This window comes from Micropterus dolomieu, linkage group LG13, assembly GCF_021292245.1.
Source record: "Micropterus dolomieu isolate WLL.071019.BEF.003 ecotype Adirondacks linkage group LG13, ASM2129224v1, whole genome shotgun sequence".
Classification (NCBI taxonomy): Eukaryota; Metazoa; Chordata; class Actinopteri; order Centrarchiformes; family Centrarchidae; genus Micropterus; species Micropterus dolomieu.
The window spans coordinates 15870840-15888171 of record NC_060162.1 but is presented as its reverse complement, the minus strand read 5'-3'; the positions used below and the strand labels follow the sequence as shown (position 1 = coordinate 15888171).

The 17332-nt window shown below is 39.1% G+C and overlaps 2 protein-coding genes across 3 annotated transcripts in view; one reads left to right on the top strand and one right to left on the bottom strand.

Moving 5' to 3' along the window:
* Positions 1-65: 65 nt before the first annotated feature.
* Positions 66-8536, bottom strand: gmcl1 (germ cell-less, spermatogenesis associated). Of its 2 annotated transcripts, XR_006827836.1 has the most exons (16): positions 8239-8536; positions 7518-7699; positions 7286-7409; positions 7072-7168; positions 6884-6981; positions 6651-6763; positions 6488-6553; positions 6139-6223; positions 5953-6043; positions 5634-5774; positions 5108-5177; positions 4910-4985; positions 4675-4820; positions 3215-3302; positions 1964-3096; positions 66-1856 (listed from the first exon to the last, which is right to left on the bottom strand). XR_006827836.1 is itself a non-coding variant. In XM_046067023.1 (15 exons), exons 2-15 carry the CDS (start codon positions 7691-7693, stop codon positions 2956-2958), a joined length of 1512 nt encoding a protein of 503 aa, XP_045922979.1. In that variant the 5' UTR covers positions 7694-7699; positions 8239-8536; the 3' UTR covers positions 66-2955. The 2 variants fall into 2 exon arrangements, 1 of the variants encoding a protein (XP_045922979.1); XM_046067023.1 differs by having other exon boundaries at positions 66-3096.
* Positions 8537-11593: 3057 nt separating this feature from the next.
* The window catches only part of ggcx (gamma-glutamyl carboxylase), a 7786-nt gene continuing 2047 nt past the window's right edge, over positions 11594-17332 (top strand). Inside the window, exons 1-12 of the mRNA XM_046066341.1 lie at positions 11594-11808; positions 12074-12274; positions 12401-12559; positions 13997-14162; positions 14259-14337; positions 14454-14560; positions 14661-14824; positions 14951-15252; positions 15669-15800; positions 16125-16276; positions 16424-16593; positions 16725-16855. Of these exons, the coding sequence (XP_045922297.1) occupies positions 11784-11808; positions 12074-12274; positions 12401-12559; positions 13997-14162; positions 14259-14337; positions 14454-14560; positions 14661-14824; positions 14951-15252; positions 15669-15800; positions 16125-16276; positions 16424-16593; positions 16725-16855 (1788 nt within the window). The 5' untranslated portion in view covers positions 11594-11783. The remainder of the gene's footprint in view (positions 11809-12073; positions 12275-12400; positions 12560-13996; positions 14163-14258; positions 14338-14453; positions 14561-14660; positions 14825-14950; positions 15253-15668; positions 15801-16124; positions 16277-16423; positions 16594-16724; positions 16856-17332) is intronic.

Genomic DNA, 17332 nt, shown 5'->3' with positions numbered 1-17332 from the left:
CACCATAATGTCAACATGAACTCTAATTACGAGTATTGAGACAAGGCAACCACAGATGCCCATGATGCTTTTGTGACACATTTTAATGGCTGCAAAATAATATTCTCAAAATATACAAATAATGGTACAAGTAAGGGAACACTCTCTGCAGTAGCAGTCTGAGTAACTGCAGGAGAACTTTGTACATGAACAAATACAAGATGTAGTAAACACACAGTAGACCTGATGTAAATCCCACAACCCATTTCATCTCTTCATTTAGAAAAAGTATGATAAATGTCAATTTTACACAATTACACAACCAATCAAAGGTGAATTGAAAAGCACTCTGAGGAGATCGAGCTATGCACAGGGAGTGAAAGAACAAGATGTCAGTAACCTAGAACATATTGCAGCAAGCCTGAGAATAAGAGGCAGCAGATGGAACAAGGTTACTGTAGTCATAGCCATAATATTGAGGGAACCGTGGCATTGTCTGATAATTACAAAATAGTAATATCAATTGTTTTAGGTCCTTTACATCATATGAATGTAGATTAACAAGTGAAAGGCCTCAGCCTTGATAAAAGTATACTTTCCAAACTCACAGTAAGAAAGCTCTTCGAAAGGCAAGGAGGGTTTCTACCCAAACTAACATCTAGCAAGGGGAAATGACTGCTGAATTATATTCAAACTTTACTGCGGAAAGCAGACTACCGCGGAGCCAAATGAAACCAAATGTTGTGCCACCTACACACTGATCTTTAAGCCACTCTGACAGAAAATACACAAAGGGGTCTCGCTCTGCTTCTTACAGTATTTAGTTTAGACCTTCTGGAAACCCTACCTTTGTGCTTAATTGTCAGATGGCCAATCAGTGGATTACAAAGGCGTAATCATTACAGGATTAGTCATCATAACAAGGTGATAATGATGAGCTATGAGTAGTCTGAGTGCTTAGAGTAATTTCATATGGGATTATATGGAACATGATGTGACAACATGACATTAAGAGAATAAAATAGCTGGACAGTATTTCAAATATGTTACTGTAAATATGTCCCAATGAGCATCACTCAAGTAGGAAATCAGGCTTCAGCATAGAGGAAAAGGGAATAATAAGAGTAAGCACCAAAAGGCACCATATTCTCTTCATATTCTGGAGTAAAAATAATAATTTTGTCAGAAGAGTAACTTCTGCAACATCCACAGAAGCATAAAAACACAATTAACTGTGCAGCTGTAGTAAAGACCTATGTTGGAGAAAGAGATCATGTGATAGCACCACAGCCCATGTGAATGGGCGGTTTTACTGGCTGCCGAAGAATTGTATACATATTTTCTTTAGCAAAAAAAATCCATACAAATGAAGTAAAAAATAAATAAATGCCAAACAAAAATACCTTTAACTTTGTACTTAATGACAGTTACAGTTGCAGCTATACAGGCGAGTAAAATGAGTACATGTCCGCTGAAAATCCCCACATTTACTGGATTTCAAAACCGCATGAGGTAACATCAGAATATCCAAACAAATAGTGACCTAATTAATAGTACAACAACATAATTGCTAAGGTACTTATTGTAGTGACTGGAGCAGTCTAAATATCCTGCCATAATGTGTCAAACAGGGACAAGCTGCACTGCAAAAGAGTTGCAGTGGACACCAGCTGAACACCAGCAAATGGACATTTGATAGTTTTTGTCATATAAGATTTTATAAACAGAATTTTGTATGAAATGCTATTTTACAAAGTCCAAGGGATACTTCATATCGGCTATAATCTGGGATTTTTCCAGGTTGCTGAGCAGGTGGTGGACTGAAGCCTGCAGCAGCTGGTCTGGTGTAGAATTGCACGGAGACACGTCCAACTTAACTAGGGTTAAAGAGTGATAAAACACAGGCTAAAACTTCTGCTTTTCTGCATCTATCAGTTAATTTTACACAATTCAAAAGTGAGGTCTGTTGAATGTAGTCACTGACCGTGCAACTTTTCTCACCGCGGCAAGGGTGAGGAAAGCTCCTTGAACAGTGCAGGTATGACGATGAACCCATCTCCGCTGATAATCAAACAGCAGCAGGTGGTAGAGATGCAGTGTCAGACTTTAATTTAGTCTGTTTACAGCCTTTTGTCAGAGATTGTCCCATACCTATTCCATTTGGATTCAGTCACAAGTCATGTGAAATGTGTTTTTTTAGTCTAGATTGACACTGTTGGTATAAGCGGCATATCATCTGCTTGCAGTACAAAAAAGTGTGCCGGTTAAAAATGGAGTGGAAAACATGTCCACTCGTCTCATAACAGCACTGTGCTGGTCAAGTTTTCGAGCGAAGGGCTCCCACAGTCTACATTGCCCGTACGAGCACCAGGCTTGAAACTTCCCATATGAGTCAGTAAAGGTCTAGTTTCACCCTCTGGTGCTGTTCCCTTATGATCTTTCCATTTTCCAGGGGGATGATGACCCCATTCACACTGAAAAAACAATTCCAGTGGTTTCATTAACATAAGCAAAAAGTCAAACCTGTCCATGGTCCTCACAATCACCAGATCTAAACATTATGTAGTCACTATTTAAATTTGTGAGGTGCACAGTCCAAAGCAGCTTTCCACTCTCTCCAAAGGCGTGGAGGTTCACCATCTTGAGAAATGGTGCAGTGCAGACAGTGCATGACAGAGGTCAAAAGTTTCAAGCTGCTCTGAAGCAAAAGGGTGGCCTAATCCCTCCTGGCCACTGTAACGTATATATATATATATATATATATATATCTCATATCTCTGAATGTGCCAAAACACTGATTACATAGATACAAAACATTTTCCCTAAACACGTTACTGAGTTACGTAGCATGCAAATGGTATGTCCAATGTCATGTCAGTGATGATAAATGTGGCAGTGGATTGTACATACAAAGCTTGTGTCAGTGTCCCAGAGTTCCCAGAGGAATAGTAGCAGTTAATGGCTGCTGAATGGGCATCAAGACACGCTGCGAGCAGTGCTTTCTTGTTCTGAGGAATCTGGACGGTGGTCCGAATGAGGCGACGTATACAGGAAGTTACAGCACACATAGAGGGGGAATGATAACAACCGGCTGTCCAGGTTCATCACCACATACTCCTGAGTCATTGAAGGTAAAGGAAGAATATTAAAGAAGTCAAGAACAGCATTTTCTGCTATTATATATTGACATGAAAATACATCTGTCTACATACACAGGTTAACAGTGCCTACTGACCTGGTCTTTTTCAAGGGTGAGAAGTTGATAACCTGTTGAGCGACTGCAGACCAGCTTTCCACGGCTGTCAAAGGAGGCGAGACGTAACCTGAACAAGTAAAAATTGTCAAAAGGTAGGTAAAGGTGTTCAGATTAGATTAAAGCTGAAGATACATACACATTGTTTTTAAAGGAATCATTTGAGATTATCTGAAAATCTACAATACACTTTCATTTGCTTTCTTGTAGGGCTGGACCGAGCATTTGAATATTTGATCGTAGGGTACACATTCCATTTTAAATTTTGGGATTCGAATATTGATTTTTTTCCCCCTGCATGTCACATCCACCCACAGCAGTGAACGTAACGTTCCAGTTCACATCGAAGGGAATACAAAATGAAGCTCTTTTCTCTGTGGGAGCACTTTAAACTGAGTGATAACAATTGCAGTGTGACAGTTATGGTGTGAACATTTAGGCTATAAAAAAAAAAAAAAGAAGCTAAAAGCGACTTTTACACAATAACTTGTTGTTACTTTTTGATACCAGAAACGGTGCTCATCTTGTCTGCTCTCTCTGGACCCCCGCCTGGTTATTATATTCCCCTGATCGGTTCTGGACCTGCTCTGCTCAGCCTCTGGACTCCCCGCTACAGTTCCCTCTGCTCTACACTGCAGCCACCAACCTGGTTTTGCAACATCTAGTATTCCAGTCTGCCTCGCTCTTCCCCGGCTCAATTTCCGATCACTTCAACACCGCAATAAATATTTCTCTTTTATCCAACTCCAGTCTCCTCCCTCTCTTAGTCCTGCATTTGGGACTACTAGCCTAGCCGTAAGAAAGGTTAAACACAACCTTTTGTTAGTAATAACGTGCTGTTAAAGAAACAAAGCGCTCTCTCTTTTTCTCTCTCTCTCTCTCACACTCGCACACACAGTCCGTGACCGCCGTTCTGTCTGATCTCTCCCCCATCAGGTTTCTCACTCACTCATGTCATTGCCAGAACTTTTTGGGCATTCATCTTTCTGTTGTTCTGCTTTAATCTATGAAATACATAGCTGTATCTCGTGAGTAAATAAGATTAGAGTATTATAATTAATGATTAGACTACTACTTACAGTGAATTGATTATTGCTTAATTATTAGAGAGGTATGACAGCAACTACTCATTATTTCCAAATCAGATTAAATTTGTACACAGTAAAATACTACAAGGTTGCCAGTTCTGTTGCAACTTAGTTCATCCTGAACTTTGTATGTTTCTATTTGTTTGTAAAGCAACTTCAACAAATGCTATATTACTAAACTTGTTTTAAAACTCATCTTGCAGAAGAGTTACTCTTTACCCTAAATTATACTTATCATTTGTATTGTCTAGTTTACAAAATGATCATCTTAGTTTGCTTATTTAAAATCCATAATACTGACATAACTGCAGGCAGTTTTTACGTAAATGTTCTAAGGCTGACTGCACTACAGACCTGTATGCCAGGTGCCTTCGAGGTTGTAGACTCACAGCGCCTCCACATGGCTGACTCAGAGTATTTCTTTTGAAGACTATGAAACGGTTTGTGTAGGTCACCAGCAGGTCAAAACCAAAGTTAAAGCCTGTCCAACGCCAGCAGTACTGAGGAGAGGAAAATATTAGGGTTTTTTTCTGTTGAAATTAAACAAAATACATAAAAGTTACTGTAACAACAAGACTGTTCAACTCACATCTCCATCTTTAGTCAGTTTCCTGCCACATCGCATACTGCTCAGCTCGAACTCCTCTTTGTTAGCTTCATGGGGACTAATGACAGACAGGTGCATTCATCATCCCAACAGCATTAAAATCATATTCTATGGATACAGTACTTGTGGTCATATGAAACAGTCCTCTGACATTACAGTTATTCAGTCACAGGTTCTCACCCATTATCGTTGTCAAATTCTGTCCGGAGCATAGCGAACCACTGGTTTTTGTACACCGACGTTAACCAATCTGGAATATGTTAGAATAAAAAGCAGTGCATAAACACATGGGAAAAAAACATTTATCATTCCAAGAGATGTAAACATTAAGATGAACAATGGTAATACTGCTTTACAATTCATCTTTAAGTTTTTCTTATAGTTTGGTGACATATGCTCACTCTGTTTCTCCCTTTGATTCTCTCTCTCCGCCACTCAAACTCTCCCTTTCTCTCCCAGTCTTTAAAATCTAAGCAAGTCTGTTTAGTTCTTTATACCAATGACAATGACAATGAAATGAGACAACTTAAACAACTGAATTAGACAAAAAGATGGAAATAGAATATTGGTCTACATAACTGGACTTACTTGTCCAAGTAACGTGAAAGCCCTTGAAAACTTTGATACTAGATAGTGAAATTAAATATTTATTTTTTTCCAGAGCATAATTAGAATCACATTCATGTCAGACAGAACCATATCTTACCAGGGGGCAAAATATTGTCCCTCTCCAGGATACGTGCAGATGCCAGATCGTTGATGATGTATTGGAGACGAACGTATTTAAACACTGAACAAAAAGGTGCGCCCTCTTCTGTGTTCAAGAAGGGCTCTTTCTCACACAGGTCTGTAGAACAGAATCAATTGGAAACAGAGTCAAACACCTTTGTGTTGCTACCAACAAAAAAAGATTTCACATAAAGATAACTGTTTAATAAGTATCCAACGAAGGTTAAAATCAAGGGCATTGTTGTTAAAATTGTTAAAATCAAGGGCATGTTTAATAAGATGTGGCTTAACAGTACCTGTCCTGCGTTTGCAAAGCCAGGCATCAGCGTCAGGCAGAAGCTGCTTGATTGGTCCATCCCACGACGGGTTGAGCTGCAGAAACATCCACTAAAGAGAGAAAAATTACAAAGAGAGCTCTTAGAAACAGGTCTGATGGTATGAGTGTGTCTGAGAGTTATAAAGTACATAATTTTTCCATGTACCTTTTTCAGAGCAGTGTACACATCCATCTCCACCTGCATGACAAACAGATCCGAGGACTGGATGAGCTGGTCCATCACCTCTGCTCTGTAAATGCAGTACAGAAACAAATTGTGAGTTTGGTCATAGACAATATTTTTTACACCGTGATTTGAAACATAGTTACTCAACACGGCCATTTCATTCTCTTTAAGTCACAGCAGATAAACTAACTAAGACAACTTTAATATAGCAACACATTGCGATCTTGAGGTTCATGTTAATATAAAATTAGAAAAGTTAAAATGATACTTTAACAAAGGATGTAGGCAAAACAACACAACTAAGTAATTGTGAACCGAGCATATATACCCGAGTTCTTTCATCAGGTCGACATTTTGGTGGGTCATCAGGTTGTTTAGAAGCCATTCAAGACACCTGCAGAAAGAGATGCACAAACACAGTGTAAAGTACACAGAATTAAAGACTGATTAACCCATAAATCTCAAATAATTAAAATTAATTCAAATCTGACTTTTTCATGACTGAATCCAAGCCATAGATACTGGCACAAGCATAGTAGCCACACACAGTTTTCGCACTTATGTTTTCCTTCATGGTCTCTCCACACTGCTGGATCAAGCCATCCTGCAGACAACAACAAACCACGAGACTTGATTAGGTGTTATATCATATGACTGCATAAACAAAAACCAAGATGGTAATTTTACATTTCAGCCAACAGCTGACTTCATTCAGCGTACTGACCAGCTGTAGCATACAAGCAGCGGCAAGAATACTGACGACTCTGCTGGGCTTGATCAGAACATCATCCCGGTACAGAGATCCAAATACGACTTGTAGAGCTACACACACACAAAACAGTATAGTCCTGTCAGCCCACCACATAAACAAACACAGTCAATTGCTTATTTCTGTGACTGAGGTCCTCTCACCTTCAGTGTCTATGTTTTGGTCTGGGATCTCCAAGTTGATTTCCATCATGTTGGACTCCTTCCAAGAGCCACTGAACATGCTGGAGAAATACCCTGACTGCAAAATGCAAGAAGGAAGAGAAAAGAGAAGGACAAAGAGTATTAAGTGATAGACAATGATAACCCACATAAAAGAAAGAATTTATCAGTGGCTGTCTTTGTGTAAATGTTTTACCTGACACAGGTACACTTTGTGGAGGTTCCACTCCTGTCCCAGGGCGGAGATGCGAATGTCACTGTTTTCCCCATTCAGGAACAAAGTCTGATAAATGTATCGCGATGTGCTTTTCAATTTTTTCCTACTCAAGTTTGGGAAACACAAACAAAACAAAAAACAAGAGACAAAAACAATTGTTAGACAAAATTTTTTATTTATTTATTTATTTATTTTTTTAAACTTGACTTGCCTGCGAGGTGTATCTAGTAGAGCATCGTCCTCCTCTTGTTCACTGTCACAGTCACACTGGGCATTTCGTTTCCTCTTCTTACACTCACAACCATGCTTGCGGCTGGTACTTGTGCCCTCTGCAGCCTCCTCTGGTCCCTGAGAGGGGGACTGGAACCTGCTGCCCAGACTTCCCATCTCAAGCTTTCAAAGAAGCATCACAAAAACAAAACAATTGCCAAAAACAACAGGCCATCTGTACTGTATTGCAAAAGAGTTGCATAGACCTATAATATCAAAATCATGAGAGCAAACCCTGTTAGGGTAATGGACGGGAGGGACATTTGCTTTTGCTACTTTTCCTTAGGGCTTCAACCAACAATTTCATTCTTAATTAATCTGTTGATTCATTTTTTTGATTATTTCATAGGTGGTCTTCAAATTGCTTGTTTATTTAATTTAACGTTAACAAAATATATGAAAGAAAAAGCAGCAAGTTATTGATGAATAAAACAAATGACATTAGAACAAATGTGTTAGTTAATATGGGGCTGTTATAATGTGTATATCTAACTGAAAGAAAGGTACTAAATTATCCCAAAAAGCCTAGAGCTTTGCATGGAATTGTATTTTTGAGTGTGAGTGCATAACAAGACAACTTCTTCATAACTTAACCCTACTTCAGCATATGCAAACCAGACGTACAGTCTGTTTAACAACAAACAACGACTGAACTACCTTACCTGATGATTAGCACCGTGAGGGAGAGGTGTCGGTTAATTTGGACGGTAAACACCGGCTGATTATCTCAGGTCAGACACTTTGTCAGACGTAGACAGTTGAAGAGGAGCTAACCTTAGAGCTAGCTTAGCTGCCGAATTCACAAAAGAAAACAATAACAGCGTTGCTTCTGACAAGCTGCTTCACCACACAAGCCTCCAGGCCGAAAAAACTTATTTTGTTTCAGTTACATTTTTCTAAATTAAAGCAAACGTAAACTCAGAGGTAGGAGATGATGTGGAACTACCAACTGAAAATCTGCGGCTGCTTTTGTTGTTCTTCTTCTCTCGCTGGTTAGGCGCAGCGTTTCTACGTCACAGGTGGTTGTGCTGCTCAACAGCGCCACCTACCGTGAGGCGGACTTATTACACAAGCCTGGAAAACCAGTCGAATCTATCACAAATCTTTGTTTACATTATATGTCTAATTTGTTTTATTTAATAATTCCTTCATATTGCATCCAAACCTTAGATTCTCCATAAGCCTTTATAACAGTTATTAACTGTCCCATGAAATAAAAACAACTTGACGACTGTACTGAAACTGGATGACCTGTCCTATATTCGGCCTTGGCTGAACCATAGGCCCCTGACCAGTCACTCTGGTTTCCTTTAAGTCCAAAGGACACTGCCAAATCAACAATGTTCAGTCTTTTATGCATCTGCCTAATGCAGACTGTAATTAAGACTGCACTTGAAACTTTTGAGAGGAAAATTATATTTTAATAATTTATGTACAGAAAAACTGTCCAAAACTGTGTATATAGGCTATTAAAGGGCCTTAATCTTGTTTTTTATAGATTGATTTGATGGGTTTACTTTAAAATGTGTTTAAGTCCATACAGAAAGCAGAAAGGGTGGAGCAGCCACCATTTTTGTTCATGTGACCACAAAAGATAACAGCCAAGCATGCTCAATATCATGTTAAAAAAGTGTCAACTTGTGCTTTCTGTTGACTGAATTCAGAAGGAAAAAGCAATAAAAACAGCTTTAATTGTATTAATCATTACACATATAGCCTAATACTAATACAGTACATTTTTAAAAAAGTCTCTATTTTCCCTATAATTATTTGGTAGTACAAAACTACACAGTCTTTCATATTTACTACTAAAACACTCCTGAAACAACATTCTCCCTTGTGATGTTGAAAGGTTTTATGTACACTTGGGTTGTATAAGACATTGTCAATGGCTCCAAGGCAACCAGCCCACAAAGTCGTTCTTGTTTTGTCAATTTTAACCACTTCACTCACCCTTTCCCACTCACATCTGAATACCTCACTGAGTGCAGGCTAAGCTGTAACCTCTGAGCTGAGCTGAGTGTTCAGTCAACAACCATCTGCAAGGGTCAAAACATATCATCAGTTTCTATACAGACAGTTGAGATTCAACAGAGGTGGTCACCTTCCAAGTCCTTGAGTAGTTAAAACTTTACTCCTCCTGCCACTGTGAAAGATGGGATATGTTAACCTGGAAAAGATCCTGCACTGTTATTCACCTTTTAAAATTCAATAATGACAAGATTGCCCTTAATTCTACTCTCTCTTTTAACTCCAGAGTAAATAGCATTTAACATCAAAAACATGGCATGTAATATGAGAGTAAATACCTGACAGCATTATCTTTACTTCAAAGCCTCCCGGTCAAAGAACAAAATACTGAGATGACAGACATCAGTATTCAACACATGACTGCCCTCCAGTGGTATCCTGTGTTCTGTTACTATGCAGTCAGAGGTTATATACTTTGGCTTGCTTTTGTGTGCCACTTGTGATTCTTGTCAAGTTTCATGATTAAATATTACCACAAATTAACTATCTCGACCTGTTTTAGTTTCCATGGTAGTGGTATTGTGTTGCTAAAACATTTCTCAAAAACTTATTAGTAAACTGCTTGCTGCATAGGTTTGCGCCTTCAATACAAAGTGACCTCATTTCTGACTATCAGAGTACACCAAAAGCTACTGGATCATTGTTTTAAGGGGAACTGGGATGGCTTTTATCACTTTATTGTATTCTCTGATTGGGCAGTGAAAATTAAATTTGACACAAAAATCTTTTTTTTTTAATTTAAAAAATAAGCAAATTCATCCATCAAGTGGGGAACAGCCCATTTTCCCTTTTCCATCCATGTTCCCATAAACAGCGATTTGTTCCTAGACAGTATATATCAGTTGTTCCACAGGGGCGTATTATGTGGTGTAAAGTTATGCTTGTATACTAGATTCCAATACAGGAGAACTTGTTGGTAGAAATCAGACAGTTTCACAGGCAGCTTGCATAAATCATAGTCACATCGCAATAAGAAATTGATTCCTCCCATTTTGTTAAAGATTGCATCAGGGATAGTATACCAGATGGAATCATAGTGCATAATGAAGGGATTAAGCCATTTTAATTTCAGGACCCTGTTCATAACAGAGATGTCTATGCCATTCAGACCACCTTCCCCGACACTCTTAATCATGTCAGCTCTCCTAATGTAGTGACATAGTAGTAGATAACTCTTGATAAGCTTTCCATCATAGTTAATAATACCCTTCCAAATAGAGTTGTGTCTCTTTGTAGCCAAGAATTCAATATAGTTTTATATTATTTAATAGTTTTTGAAATGTTTTCTTTCTCTCTTATTTCTTTGGACCTGGTGACAGTTATGCCTAAGTATTTGACTTCAGTTTTCACCTTGATATTGCAAATTGTCTGGGCTGGTTGATCGTGTAATGCCAATATTTCTCATTTGTCAAAATTAAGTTTCACACCTGCTGCTCTAGGCTATTCTAGTCCTTTGGATATTTGTCTTTCATTTTTCAAAAATAACATAGTGTCATCCACGAAATGACTTATTATAATATTCTTTCCAAAATTGTTTAAACCTTCTGTTCCATTGTTTTTAATTAAAATGGAAAGTAATTCGGCGACCATTATAAAGAGTATAGGGGAGCTGTTACAACCTTGTCTAATGCCCCTACTGACTGGGAATCTTGAGCAAGTACCATGTTCTAACGCTACACAACTGTTTATGTCATTATATAACATACTAATAAGGCTGATGAATTTTTGACCAAAACCAAAATTATTCAGAGTTTCTATTATGAAAGGGTGTTCCACTGAATCAAAAGCCTTATAGAAGTCTAGAAAAACAATGAAACCCTTCTCCAGGAAAGTGTGACTGTAAGTATTTGGGCTTCTTCCTTAACAAACGCCACCGTGAGGAATCCATTGGCTTCAGGATATGACGTATGGGGTGTTCCCATAGTGGGCGTGTTCAACGGAGGAATCAGCCAATAAACGACGAGCACCTCTTTCGCAACATTCCAATCCCCCCAAACATCCTCCTCGTCTCCCTGCCTCGACTAGCCTGCGTGTGTGGGACAGTGACACGTAACTTTGTCCGTTTCACTGACGTGACCAGGCAGGACACCTCCACCTGGGGCAGGGAGAGCAGAGAGAGGACTTTTCTGACCCCTGTCCCCAACCAAAATCCGTTTTATTTTCAACATTTTGTAGCATGGAGGCGAGAGGCGCAACTGCAGGTGAGGTTATTGTTAGCTGTGACAGTCAGTGTGGCGGTGTGTTGTTGTTTAGCCAATATAAAAGCCACTTACGCAAACATGGAACCAAGGATACGCTGTTAACTAAACAAAACCCGTGTTTCGTGTATACATAAGAGATGAATGTTTTGTAAATAAAGCACATTAAGTTCGTTGACATCGTGTTTAGTACAATATCTTGCTCTTAGTCATAAAAAAAAAACATACTACCTTGTATCACGTGTATGGTCTATGGTTTATCCTTTAGGTGCTCTTGTGAGCAGTGATGGAGAGGAAGAAACTGCGAAGATGACTGCAGCTCCAACAAAAGATCAACCACAGACCAAAAGCAAGATGGAGAAAATCTTTGGGTTTAGGAAGGAGGACCTGGCCTCCTGGAGTAGCCTGGTGGCCCTCCTGAACCGTCCCACTGACCCTGCATCTCTAGGCATCTTCCGCTGCTTGTTCGGTAGTTAAGATGCCATTTGCTCAGACTGCTGGGTTTAAATTGTTTTGAAATTGCTCCCATTCCCATTCACCTTTTGTGCAGCAAATCTGTGTGCCCTGCCAACTTCATTGTGTGTCTGTCCTGTAGGTTTGCTGATGGCTATCGACGTCACACAGGAACGTGGCCTCAGTCACCTGGACTACAAATACCTGGATGGTGCCCCTGTGTGCCGCTTTCCCCTCTTCAATTTCTTACAACCACTGCCACTGGATTGGATGTATCTGGTGTATGTGGTGATGTTCCTCGGTGGGTCACACTCATTTTTCCAATGTTAGAAGCTTATGTCCAAAAAATTACATGTTGCAAGGCTCACACCTCAGTGTTTACTGAGACTTGGGAAGGAAAAGCCCATCCCCCTTTTGAGTCTAGATGCAGTTATTTTATAGGAGCCACTCTCTGTGGGGTGGCTGTCTGTAGTGAAGATGAAAGCACATATTCCAGACCTTTATTTTCCCCCATTTATTGTCCCCCATTCACTGTAGCTTAAGCAAGACTGCAAACAGAAAGCAGAACACAATGACAAAGTAAATGAATACTGATTAAAAAAAATCATTAGGGCTACGAACCTTGTACTTTACTAAGTTGACACACCAGCCTTGGTACATATCCATGTTCTACTCTTTGCAACACTTCCAGTTTTAGACAACATGTGTTTCCCCTAAACATAAACATATATTTCAGACCATAGAGGAATTTCACTTAATGTCTTCGGTCGATGTTTCACATCACTGACATTTTCAGCATTAAAAACATCTATTAAAACATTATAGATACTGTAATAGTTTGTTTTGAATGCACGTACGTACTCCATTTATATATGACATGTGTCTCATACAACTTTTAACTGGGATTGTTTACATACAACAACATACATTATAATGCATTAAATGTAAAAAAAGTGGCAATAATCTTCTCAGACAAAATAAACATAAATTGTATGTTCATATCCATAGCATTTACTTACACATGTTACAATGTCAATAATTCTTACTGTTAATTAAGTTAATTCTCTATAATTTGTAATAATTTTGTATTTATTGTTTAGAAACTGTCTTGATTTTGCCCACGAGACAGAATAGTCCAAGTTGGTCAGAACGGTCAGATGTCCTGACTATTCCTTAATATGGGTCAAACTCCAAACCCTATATTTCCCATAATGCAACACTATAACATCTTTTGGTTAGACCCTCTCTGTTAGTTAAATACATAGACATTATTTTAAAAAAAAAAGAAGTGGACACATGCTCCGGGTCTGAAATCCGAAGCCATTGCGGAAGTGCCTTCAACCTGCATTCTTTCTAATGGCCAGCAGGGGACTCCACTGGTTGCAAAAATAGGTCGGATTGTCTAGAAGTCTATGAGGGAATGACCGTACCAGGGTGACCTGTCAGGCGTAGCAATGCACATGGCCAAAATGCCAAACTCAAGGTTTTAAAATGGTAGTCCACAAACCAGAGGGTAACATCACTGTGACGTTATTTTCTCAGATTTGACAAAACTCCCCACAGCTACAGAAGACTTGATTCAATTGTTTACTCTGGCTGAAGAGGACTCCCCATGAATAAGTTAACAGATATTTATGTGTAAAAACAGACTAATTAATAGAAACAAAGACCGTTATTATTATTATTATTATTATTATTATTATTAACTGAAGCTGTGTGTTTATGTGTGTCACTGAAGGAGCATTGGGCATCATGCTTGGTTGTTTCTACCGTCTCTCCTGCCTCATGTTCATCTCGACGTACTGGTACATCTTCTTTCTGGACAAAACAGCCTGGAACAATCACTCGTATCTCTACGGCCTCATTGGGTTTCAGCTCACACTCATGGATGGCAACAGATACTGGTGAGTTATGTTTATAGGCGTTTGCTCACGCATTTCTGCCCTGTCTATATGTCTGAGCCATTGACAAGACCTTTTTATACCTGTGTCTACTTGTAGGTCAATCGATGGACTAAGGAGGCCTTCTATAAGAAATGCTCACGTGCCTCTATGGAATTACACTGTGTTGAGGGCACAGGTCTGTGCACCAGATACTAATAACAGCTAATACTGTATGTTTTTCAACTTAAATATTCATGATCATAGCTTTAGTAAAGATGATCTAATGATGTTAATGTATTTTGATCCTCAAAGATATTTATTGTATACTTCATTGCTGGAATCAAAAAGTTGGATGCTGATTGGGTGGAGGGATACTCAATGTCATACTTGGCACACCATTGGCTGTTTGATCCTTTCAAGTATGTATTATTTAGGAGCTCAGTCCAAAGATATTTTAGCCTTTAGTCACTACGTCAGTGCTCCCACTCTGATGTTGCTGTACAACACATTATTTTTCAGATTGATTCTTCCTGTGGAGTTAGTAAACCTGTTGGTGGTGCATGGAGGCGGCCTTGTTCTGGATCTGACTGCCGGCTACCTGCTGTTTTTTGATGCCACACGACCTTATGGATTTTTCTTTGTCTCCTACTTCCACTGTATGAACTCTCAGCTCTTCAGCATTGGTGAGTCTGTTGTTGTGCTTCATTAAAACATCTTGCCATTGTTGCCATGAATGCTTTTTAATTCTGGCTTTAATTAGTGGGGTATCATTTTACCTTCATCTTACTGAGAATGTTAATCCTCCACAGGGATGTTTTCCTACACGATGCTGGCCACCAGTCCTCTTTTCTGCTATCCCAATTGGCCAAGAAGATTCTTTGCTCGTTTCCCAGCATTCCTACTGGCAGTCCTGCCACTCACCTCAACAGAACCTCAGCCCAGTACTTCTTGTGTTTACACTGAGATCCACAGCACCAGCACCCAACGCCAGGAGGCCCCGCCTGTTGCCAAATCTTCCAAACTGAGACTCAAGCACAAGCTGGGAGCCATTTTTACTATTCTCTACATAATAGAACAGTTCTTTCTTCCTTACTCTCATTTCATCACAAAGGTACATCTGCCTTGCATAATGTTCTTCCGGTACTTTTTCTACACAGAGAAATTCTGTTTAATAGGATTGTACTTTGCTGCCAGGAAAAACATTTTAAATCCTCTCTGAGTCACCAGACTGATAGTTGCTCAATCAGAGTCAACGGTTATTGATTCATGAGTCTGAGCAAACAACAGCTCAGACTGGTGTTGTCACCAGAGAGGTGAAAGCACTGAAGAGGAAGATACTCATTATCCAGTTTCTGATATAAACACTTTTCTTTTGGTTCTTTATGAATATAAAGTCTTGGTTTATATACAGATTTTTAAAAAAGTGGTGACAGTGTTAGAAATCTTTTACAGTGTGATTTTTTTATTTAATTTTATTTGATGATATATAAGCATGTAATTATTATTTAATGTTTTGTTTTCATGCAGGGTTACAACAACTGGACCAACGGGTTGTACGGCTACTCATGGGACATGATGGTTCACTCCCGCAGCCATCAGCATGTTAAGATCACCTACAAAGATGGAAAAACTGGGGAAATTGGATTTCTGAACCCTGGGGTGAGTTACGTGGAAAACACCCCTGACAGAAGTTGCCATTACACTCAGTTTGTCTATATGGTAAATCAGTGCAGCGTAGACAGTCATGATGCAGAGTATGTATGTACTGTATGTGCATCAGTCAGATTGCAAAGCATTTCAGATAAATTAGGCCCATTAGTCCTGGCATGATAAAACACCTGTCTAAATGACTTGGCTGCAGGCTTTCACATTTGTACTTATTTATGCCGCGTCCTGACTTGACTTTTAAGATTGTGATTTTCTCTTAATTACAGTTGAGCTGATTAGTAATATAGTAATAATTACACTGTCTGTATACTGAAGGTGTTCACACAAAGCCGTCGCTGGAAAGACCATGGAGACATGCTAAAGCAGTATGCCACTTGCCTCAATCGCTTCCTGCCCCGCTATAATATCTCTGATCCGGAAATCTACTTTGACATCTGGGTGTCCATCAATGAACGCTTCCAGCAAAGGTATGAGTGGCTTTTGCTTTAGAAAAATGTGCATATATATATATATATATATAAATACCAGTCATTTAGATGTATCGAATAAATAATCCTTATGAACTAATAGTAAGAATGTGTGTTTTTTAAATTTTCTCTGGATTTTTCTCTAAGGATCTTTGATCCCCGTGTGGATATTGTGAAGGCTGACTGGTCACCTTTCCAACCAAACACATGGCTGATGCCTCTGCTGGTGGACCTGTCACAGTGGAGGACCAAGTTCCAGGAAATTGAGGGCAGTTTGGACAATCAGACTGAGATTGTCTTTATCGCTGATTTCCCAGGTAACAAACCTTGTTCTGTCTTTCATTTAGATGGAAAAATATAGTTATGTTTGTAGTTTGTTCTTTTGTTTAGCCATTGTAATAATTGGTGCTACATGGTACTTTACCAAACTGAACATGTTACCTTTTAGGTCTCCACTTAGAAAACTTTGTAAGTGAAGATCTGGTCAACACCAGCATACATGTACTGCAGGGCAATGTGAACGTTGAGGTAGTGGGGGAGAAAAAGAACTACACTCTTCAGCCTGGTGAGCAGATAAAGGTACAGCAACACACTATCACCACCATTAACATTATACCATTTAAAGGAATAGTGTGGAATTTTTGGAAGTGGGGCTGTATGAGGTACAGTAGTCATTGTATTACCTGCAGTAGATGGCGGTCACTGTGTCCCCAGTTTGGAGAAGCAGAGAGTTGTATTTGGTACAGAAGCTAAGCAATGTACTGCTGTGGACAGGGTCAGCAGCAAAACCTATTTCAGCCATGAAATAGAAGGCCTACCGAAAAAAATCAATATCAGTGTACTATATTTTTAATATTTTCCTGAACACTCCCTTTAACCAGTAGCCTGTACGTAAGCGCATGACTCCAACATGTCGCACTGCCAACATATGGCTTAAGAAGCTGAAACAAATAAGTTCCCCCGCCTGGAATCTATAACTCTCATATATATATATATATATATATATATATATATATATATATATATATATATATTATATTTATATATATTATTTAT